This window comes from Corvus brachyrhynchos, unplaced genomic scaffold (assembly GCF_000691975.1).
Source record: "Corvus brachyrhynchos isolate BGI_N302 unplaced genomic scaffold, ASM69197v1 scaffold283, whole genome shotgun sequence".
NCBI lineage: Eukaryota > Metazoa > Chordata > Aves > Passeriformes > Corvidae > Corvus > Corvus brachyrhynchos.
The window spans coordinates 1,303,904-1,313,323 of record NW_008237409.1 but is presented as its reverse complement, the minus strand read 5'-3'; the positions used below and the strand labels follow the sequence as shown (position 1 = coordinate 1,313,323).

Here is a 9,420-nt window from a genome sequence, read left to right as displayed (position 1 = left end):
CACCAGAGGCCTGGGCAGCCCCAGCACTGCCCTGGCAGCAAGGTGGGCACCAGCACCGGGCTGCTGTCACACACCTGGGCACAGGGACCCGGGCACCAGGCCCCCAGACCTCAGCCAGCATGCAGCGTTGGGCCCTGGACAGGGTTTCCCTGGCTCCGTTCCTCCCACAGTGACGGAGGTGATAAGCCCAAGGAGCCCTGCTCCGAGGGACGGCCAGAGCCCCATGCTGAGGGCTCGTGCTCAGGGTTTGATAAGCCCTGTCGTGACTCTGGGGCAGGCAGCGAGGGTGGCTCACCTGGTTGTGACCCAGTGACTTTGCTGGCAGCACTGACGGTGCTGCAGCACAAACAGGAGGCGGTCGGGACATGGGATTTACCCATTGGGGCAGCTGTCACAGCTGTGCTCTCTTCGGAGGTGAGGGAGAGGTCATGCTCCTGCCCAGCCCTTCACATCCCACCTCTACACATCTCAGGCTTCCCTGTGCTCTTCCCTTGCTCCTCGGCCCATGGACTGGGGAAGGAGCATGAAAACAGAGAGCTTTGTGTGATACCTCCATGGATGGAGCAGGTCCTTGTGTCACACAGACCCTCAGCAGCCCTGACCACAGCTGTCACCCTCTGACCCTGGCAGTACTGGGATTTGGGGGATTTCCTTTGTACCCACACCTGCACTTTAAATTAAATGCAGCCTTGTCCCTGTGCCCTGCCAGGATGGAGGCTGCAGTTCACATGAAGAGACACTGCTAAAGCCTCGTGGCAGCCTGTGGATCATCACGTGCAAGGAATTCCCTTATAAGCAGCTTTGAACTGTAAAACAATCACTCAGCCCTGTAAAACTGTATTGGTCATAAATGAACTTTGTCATGGTTCTGCTGGTTTCTTTGCTCCATAACAGCTGCATCACCCACAAACACCACGTGCCCGACAGCAACAGCAGGAAAAGGTATCTTCCAGGAGCTTCATTTGACATGACATCGCATTTTCCAGCAATTTAATGAGGCAGCCAGGGCACCTGTGGGAGCAAACACCCCACCCAGAGCTTCTCCGAGCAAGGTGAGGTCTGGCCAGGGACAGCCCCAGCCCCAGCCCAGCTGCTGCAGAGGCTGCTCTGTGGAGTTTTGTGTGGTATTTACCATCCAGAAAGGTTTCCTCAGCCAGGGGTTAACTCAAAATCAGAGGAAGCTTTCTCCCCACACAGGTATGCGTAGCACCCACAGCATCCTTAGCAACCCGTCCTGCTTCCCCCCTTCCCAGATCCTGCTGCCCAGGGATGGGAAGTGACAGCACACAAGGCACTGTTCAGCAACTTCATAAACCCACACCTCTGGGGAAAGTACCATCTGTTATTAATCATTCGTTCTACTCGCGTTATTGACTTTATTGTGTCTGCTTCATCACACTCTGCTCCGTGGGAGTCACCTGCTCCAGCTGTGTCTTCATTTGCTTGTATCCTCTGCCCTTCTTCCCCTTTTTTTTGGCTCTGTCCCCTCTTCCTTCACCACGTCCCTCTCTGGTGGGGTCAATTCTCAAAGCCTCCTTTTCCCAAGGTTTTCACTTACCTTCTCTGCAGAGCTGACTGGAGAGCAGCACTGACCCTGGACCAATTACCGAAGGGTTCTTCATACCCCAAGCTCCATCCTTTCAATCTGTGATCCTCTTACAGCTGGTGCAGAAATCAAACCCCAAAAGGTACTGCATAAGCTCAGCTGCAGCAGGTCTAGTGCTTTTCTCCCACCTGCATCCCACTGGATTGTCCATTCCTCCCTCTGCAGGGCTAATTCCACCTGGATTTGCATCAACCAGGGAAAGCTTAATCCATTAACCTCACAAAGGTTCCACCCTTTTCCACTGCTGTGCTCAGAGTCACTCAGCTCTGTTAGCTCTCCACAATCAAGGACCTTCAAAAGCTTTCCAGCGCCTAGAGCACACCCTCCCACTTCCCCCTCGGGCTGCACTGACCCACGGGCTCAGCATCCAAAGCGGATGGGGCTTGGCTTTGGCACTCCCCTCCTAATTGGTTTGCTTAGCACTTGGCTGCTTAAGTTAGCAGGGGATGAGGGAGGAACCGTGCTGAGCTAAGGGCAACATCATTAGGGCATCATTAGGAGGGTGAGGACACGGCTCTCCCCACCTCCAAAAGCCTCCTGCGATCTCTGGCTGATACCTGGGGATTCACAGGAAACACTGGACTCCTCACATCCAGGCAGGTATAAATGGAGATGATCATTGCAAGGGACAGCAGGAGGGACACACCACCAGCCTGTGATCCTGTCAGCCCCACCTCTGCCAAACCACCACAGATGATCACTGTGGAATTCACAGACCACACGGCAGCAAGGACTCAGATGAAATGGTGTTTAATTATGGTATACATTAAATTAAATGTAATTCTGAATATTGCTCTCCAAATTCCTGATGACTTATTCACCGTAGGGCAGCTCCAGTCAGTCCCAGCGAGGGTGAGGGTCCCACTGTGCCAGAGAAACTGAGTCAAAGAGCCTTTCTCAGCCCAAAGACAGCATCCAGTGTTCTCCTTCTTAGCATGGTTATTTGTCCATGGGCACCTCTGCTGCTGTCCACCTCTCTAAATCCCTCTCAGCAGTTGGCACATGCCACAAAGTTAGTGAAAAATCAGCACAACTGGGGAGTATTAGATCCCTTTACAGAGGGGAGCATGTACAGAGGAGCTCGTGTCTCACAGAGGGCAGACAATGCCTTTAACAGCTTCCATGGCTTCAGGAGGTTGGACTTGGGCACCCAAACTCCTCCAGGGCTCTGGTGTCTGTTCTCAGCAGGTGCCTGAGGGGCTGGACGTGCCCTCACCGCCGAGCTGGGATCATTCACAAGCTGGAGATCTTGCTGTGGAGCTTTCCATCCAGGAGCCGCTACCAGGTGAGACAGGGCAGCAGCTGGAGCGTTCACACCACAGCCCAGATTCCATCCATCCATCCATCCATCCAGGGCACCACGAGGATGAGAGCACCCTGTGTGCTGGCAAGGTTGGAGCCAACAAGGCTCATCATCAACTGCTGAAGGCAGGAAGAAGCCACCTGTACTGGCCATTTACTGGGCAGGAGATGAGGCAGTAACTGGGCACCCAACCCCTCTGTGCCGAGGGGGGAGAAAAGGGAGACAGTCTCTGAACCCCATCTGCAGAAGATCCCATCAGAATTCCATGTCCCCTCATTCACTTTGTAGCAGCAAATGCTCCAGGCTCACCTGGAAGCTGCTGACACTTCCCAGCAGCTGGATGTGTTCACCAGGCTGCCGAGTCCTTCCCCACCCCACCAGAGCCCATCTCAGAGTCCCCAAAAGCGGGAAAGTCCACTGAGGTTAATTCGTAGTCGCAGTTGTCCCCACACGGATCGTCCAGGTCCTGCTCAGCTCGCCCTGTGCCCTTCCCTCACGTGGGATGTCACCATGCAGGGGACACGTGTCTGCCTGTCCTCCTGCACAGCAGAGCCCGGTGCTGCCTGACCAGTGTCCTTGCCAGGCCCAGGATTGGAATTCACTCATATAAAGGAAAAAGAGAATTACAAAACCAAAACCATCCTCAGCTCTGACCTTTACCATAAAAAAAAAAAAGGAGAAAGAGAAGATATTCAGGACCAATATATACAGATGGGGGAATTGCACTTAATTACAGTAGTTTACATCCATTGGACAAAATTTACTTCTTTTTTATATAAATCTCTATGTATAGGAGTGGGGAGGGGGGAGATGGAGCAGACTGTACCTGTATTTACAGTTTAATTGGCTCAGTTCAACAACACAAGCAATTCCTCCCTCCAAACGCCAAGTAACAGACCCCGGTCCCTCTCAGTCCGCCTAGTGGAGGAGTATAACTTATATATGATCCATCTTCCCCTTCTACCAGTTCCCAGCACAGCTCGTGCCTTGTTCCTCGGGAGAGCCTCTTGGAAGGCAAATACTTCAGAAAAACAATCCCCAAGACACATCTTGGAAATACTGCGTGGAGGGAAGGAGAGGCAGGTCCCGGGTGGGCCCCGCGGCTCCGGGCTGGTCCCCGGCGGGCTCGGGAGGGCTGCGGGGAGCCTCGAGCCCCGGCTCCGTGTCGGGCTCCTCGCTGCTGGGCTGTGCTCGGGCAGGCGACTCCTGGGCTGTGAGCGCAGCTCGCCGGCGGGATGTTGTGGAAAATAAGATCCCGTTGCTATGTGCAAAGGCAGCGAGGTGTGGAGCATCACCAGGCTTGCAGGGGACACTGCGGAGGGAGAGGGAGCAGCACAGTGAGCGGCGGGGAGCGAGGCAGGAGGAGGAGGAGGTAGCGCTGCAAAGCATTCAGAGGCATCACCTCCTGCACTCCTTCGTGACCTTGGTGGTGCCCTGCTCAGCCCCGAGCCCTCCCTGGCACCCCTGTGGGGGAGGCAGTGGGAAAATACTTTCTTAGCCAGCTATTGCCACCCCCTCCCAAAAATAAATAAATAAATAAATAAATAATAATAATAAAAATAATAAAAACAATAATGGGGCCTGTTTGTGCCCAGGCTGTTGCAGAGATTGTACCACGCAGCCCAGGAGCAGCCAGGCATGAGGCTGAGCTCGGCTGGAGTGGGAGCAGCGCCGGGGGCTCATTGCTGACCCCCAGCATCGCTCTCACCTCCAGGGATGGAGCCGAGCAGCCCCCACTGCCACATCCATCCCACTGCAGAGGCCCCTTCTCCATCCCTCTCCATCCCTGGGGTCCCTGGTGGGCAGGGGGCTGGGGAGGGGGGTGACCTTGTGGGCTGGAGCGCACAGCAAACATCATCAGGCGGAGATAAGGAGACGCCAGGAGCCTCCCGTGACATGTCATTAGGGACTGGCTGTGGCTATCGGGTGTTTGCCAACGTAATAAACATGGTGGCTTGGACTCAAGCGTTGTCAAAGGAACCGGGAGGTATTTGCCCCTTCCAGGTCTAATAACAACATCTGATAAGAGACCCACAGCAAGCAAGGGGAGAGCTGAGGGGTGACCAGGGACCTCCCCCAGCTCCATCCCCCCCACAGGACCCAGAGCAGCCGCCTCCACCACGGAACAGGTTTTGGGGCCTGGTGGGGGCTGCCTGCTTTATACCGAGGCAAAGTGTGGAGGAGCCAGGGCACAGCCCCTGGTAGCCCCAGTTGATGACAGAAATCCAAATCACCAAAAATATTCAGGTATTTGAGCAATTTTGGGGGATAAGCAGCATTTATGGGGCCCCCACGGTGCGTCTGTCACACTTCATTCACCTCTGGCTAATGAAACCAGTAAGCACCAAGAAAGGAATCCATGTCCAAAAATAAATTTTTCCAGCTGTAGCTTGGGCTATGGTTGGTAGGAAAAGAGACCCTGGAGGCTGGGAGGGTTCTCTGTTGGACACAGGAGTCAGACCATGCCCTGGTGCTTGCAGGATGTTTATCATGTATTGGGGGTACTGGGGGGGTGGGTGCCCCTTCGCCGCAGCAGGTGAAGGGTCCTGGCCCCATATGCCCCCTCCTGAGCCATGACAGCTCCTCCTGCTTTAATTAAAGTGCAAAAACGTGATGGAGGCAGAAACCCCCGGGAGCCCCAGCCCCGTGGGCAGCGCTGGTCAAGGTAGGGTGATCGCAGGGCCCGGGGCAGCGGGGATGGCCGGGCGCTATCTCCCTGCCAGGGACATTTCCTGTGTCCCGGGGCTCCCGCGGCCAGCCCGGCATCAAAGGCAGGAGAACTCGATTAATCAGGGGCAGTTCGGGCTGAGCGCGCAGCAGATGGGCCGATAAAGCTGCACGGAGGAAATGGAGCTCGGAGGGGCGGCCGTGCCTGAGTGGTCACCCTGAGACCTGCAAAGAGTGAGACCTGGGGGGGTGGTGTTCCTGACCCCTTCCCAAGCACCCCAAATCCCCCACGTCTGCCCTTTGCAGCCCCAGCCCCTTCCTTCACCCTCTCACAGCGATCCCGGGGGATCTCACAGCAATCCCACACTGTATTTACTCTGTGGTCATTGCAGACATTTTTTACCTGTCCCCTGTCAAACCTCGTGAAGAAAGTTTATCTGAATGCAAGTTCAAGGCTCTCTCTTATTTATCTAGCGATCAATAAGGGCCACATATTTCCCACAGTCCCCAGATCTGGCTCTCAGAAAGGGACTATTGTCTAAGGAAAACCTCACACACCTGATTTGAACCAGGATAAGTCCAGCCTTACACCTGCAGTGGGCAGATGATAAAGGTTTATGGGCTGGGGGAAGCTGGGGAGCCTTGGACTCCACTTGACTCGAAGCAGGGTCGATCCCCCTGGACACAGGCAGCAGAGCCTGCTTGGTTCTACCTTCTCAGCCCCAGTAGGATGCTCCCACGCCCATGGAGCTGCCCCAGGCATGAGCAGGGCCCAGCTGGTACCAGCAAGTGTTAGACAAAATTGCCCAAATCCCCATCATGCCACCTGCAAGCAGGTGTTTTGGAGCCTGTGAAGGGGCCGGAATGGGGTTCTCATCCTCAGCTTCCCACATGAGTGCAGCACAGGCAGCAGGATGGGATCTCTGCTACTGCCACCTCCAGCCCCATATCCAGAGGGGAAAAAGCTCCACTCCACCTTCACCCCCCACCCCGTGCCCCCTCAGCCACCTCTGTGGGGCCATTACCTGCTTACTGGAAGACATATTGGTGAGCGTGCTGATGCTGCTGGTGTCCGTCACCACCATGGCCGAGGGGAAGCGGGAGGTGTGGGAATACTGGGGAGGCTCCTGTTTGTGTGCGTACACTGCGGAGAGGAAGGGCACAGCTCAGGGAAAAGCCACCCCCAGCCAGCAGGTCCAGGGATGGGAATGGGCAGCATGGAGACAGGGATGAGCTAAAAGAAGCCAAGGGAAGAACCCAGCACTTCCCCGCAGGTCACTGCATTCCCAGGCAGCAGCTCACCCCCAGAAACCCGTGGGGACTGAGAGGCTGTGGCTGGACCAGACAGATGGAGCAGGGGAAGGAAGGGATGGGACGGGATGTGACCACCCCGCACTGCTGAGCATCCCATGAGCTGGAACCATGAGAGAGGGGCAGCAGCCAAGGGTGCCAGCTTTGGGCAGGGGAGAGCAGAAGCTGATTTCCCATCTGAATTCATTTCCAGGGCCCTCCGCAGCTCCCGCTGAGCCTTACTGTGTGAGTTCTGCAGCTGGGTCACGGTGGCCATGAAGGGCTGCTGTGTCATGTGGCCGGGGGACTGCTGCATCAGCGGCTGCTGGTGTGGGCTGTGGAGCTGCTGGGAGAACTGGACCGGCTGCAGGGCTGCCAGGCTGCCGGCCACGCTGTTGATGACGGGGACACTCTGAGCCTGCGAGGTGTTCAGACCTGGGAGCAGGGAGAGAGCAGAGCAGGGACGTCAGTGCCGGCAGGAGCGGGCAGTGTCCCCTCCCTGTCACAGGGCAGGGCACAGAGGCCACCTCGGGGTGCACTTACTCTGGGCGATGGCCATGACTCCCGAGAGCGGCGTCATGATGAGGTTCTGGGACTGCTGCGGGTTGTGGTGGGACAGGCTGTGGATGTTGGTCAGGGTGCTCACTGGGGGCAGCCCGCCCCCTGACACCGAGAGCTGCTGGGAGCAAGGCAGGACAGGCACAGTCAGAGCATGGCCACGGGGTGCCCCAGCCCCCTCCTCCACTTCATGGGGACATTGGGGGATCAGCAGAGCCCCCTCCTCAGGGGGGAGCAGGCTGCAGTCCCGCTGGGGCTTCACCCCACACAGCCCCCACGGCCCCAGGGTGCAGACCCCAACTACAGCACCTCAACTTCGTGTTAATAAACAGCAAAACAGCAGGGAAGGACTTTGCTGGCACTGGCTTCCAGCTCCACTGGAGCACGGCACCGGGACATGGCACATCCCCAGCCTTTGCTGTTTTGTACCCCAAGTCCAAGCTCCAGCCCTCGGGGACAGCTGAGGGCTCTCGACACTCATTAACTTCTAACAATTGTGCTTGTAGGGGAAAGTGGGACCTATAGACTCGGGAAGGTGAAGAAAAATGACAGAAAGCAGATTAAAAGGGCCTCATGGTGATGATCTTAGTCACCAACCTGGCAGGATATTGGTGAGACAGGGCAGGTGTGCACAGCCAGAGTCAGTGCCCGGGGTTTCGGGCCAAAGTTTAGGGATCAGATAAAGGCACTTGGCATGTGCTGCGAGGACTGGAGCTGGTCCCCAGGACATGTAAGTGCCTTATTTCTTTAATTGCTGCCCCTTCCCCTAATCCCTGTCGTTAGCCCTCTTGCACTGAGCGATCCCTGCGGCCCTTCAGGTGACATTTCTGGACACCAGTTCCGAGCACCTTGTTTATTTTGCACATGTGAGCTGGAGATAGCAATTGAAACAAATCCATCAATAAATTCCAAAGCCCGGGAGTGACTCACATTTCCTGATCCGGTATTTTCCACTTTCAAAGTCCCTTCAAGGCCGGGTTACACCACACTCGGCTGCACAAGTCAAACAGCTCCCGGCAAGCACACGCGGCTCGCCAGCAGTCCCAGCTCCTCTCACGGGGTGTTTAGCCCCACAGCGCTGCACCTGGATTGTGCATGACTGGAAAAGACCCTCCAGGCACTGGACCCTCAGGGCAGACCCTCTGGCACTAACTCAGCTGAGGCAAACACTGGAGCATGAAAGAGTGAGCCACCAAAGATTTCTGGAGCCTCAGTAATGCTCTTTCCTGAAAGATGCAGCAACTTCCTTGGCAGCTCCTTGTTTCATGTGGGGCATTAAAGGCACATGTTTACTTACTAGAAACCACAGCCTACAGCATATTTCTATTAAATCACTTGCAAGCACCAGCTAGCCCTGCCTAGAGATCAGAGATAAGCTGGCAGAGCCGCGGTCCCGCGCGGTCCCCACGGCGCTGGGCAGTGTCTGTGCCGCGGGGAGAACTCAGCAGGGCTCTTCTGCTGCACTTTAGCAAGTGGATTTTCCCGGTTTAATCTGCTCCCTTTCCTTCTGCCGTGCTGCCCAGCCCCTTCCAGGGGTCTCTGCCCCGGTCCCAGGAGCTGGCAGGGGGTGCTGGCATTGCCTCGTCCTTGGGGACCCCCCGCCCTGGGCACGCAGTGCTGCTGCCACCACCGCCTTTATCCCTGACTCATTTTATGGCTTCCAGGCTGAGGGTTATGAGGCTCAACACGCCCCTGAGGCGATCTGGGCGTGCTGGGGCAGAGGGAGTGGGCTGGGGGGGCTGGGGTGTCACTCTGCAATGTCCCCCCAGCATGGCAGGGTGAGTGCCAGAGCCCGAGGGGCTGCACGGAGACCCTCTCCAGCCAGAAGGAAAGGCACAATGAAACGGTGCCAGAGCTGAGGGAGGGGACAGTGAGCCCCTCCATGGCTACCCAGCTTTGCCAGGAGACCGACGGGATGGCCCAGGAGGGACAACCTTCTGAAAATGGAAGTGAAAACCGGGGAAGAACCGGCTTGGCCCCGTCACCCAGTGCCATG

At 56.5% G+C, this 9,420-nt stretch overlaps 1 protein-coding gene across 4 annotated transcripts in view; it reads right to left on the bottom strand.

Moving 5' to 3' along the window:
* Nucleotides 1-2,340: 2,340 nt before the first annotated feature.
* The window catches only part of HNF1B (HNF1 homeobox B), a 17,980-nt gene continuing 10,900 nt past the window's right edge, over nucleotides 2,341-9,420 (bottom strand). For 2 of the 4 annotated variants that reach the window (XM_008631077.2, XM_017730927.1), the window contains exons 5-8: nucleotides 7,410-7,545; nucleotides 7,110-7,301; nucleotides 6,602-6,720; nucleotides 2,341-4,221 (exon numbers count right to left, since the gene is read on the bottom strand). In XM_008631077.2, the coding sequence (XP_008629299.2) occupies nucleotides 4,201-4,221; nucleotides 6,602-6,720; nucleotides 7,110-7,301; nucleotides 7,410-7,545 (468 nt within the window). In that variant the 3' untranslated portion in view covers nucleotides 2,341-4,200. The remainder of the gene's footprint in view (nucleotides 4,222-6,601; nucleotides 6,721-7,109; nucleotides 7,302-7,409; nucleotides 7,546-9,420) is intronic. The other 2 variants (XM_017730926.1, XM_017730928.1) reach the window with 1 other exon arrangement.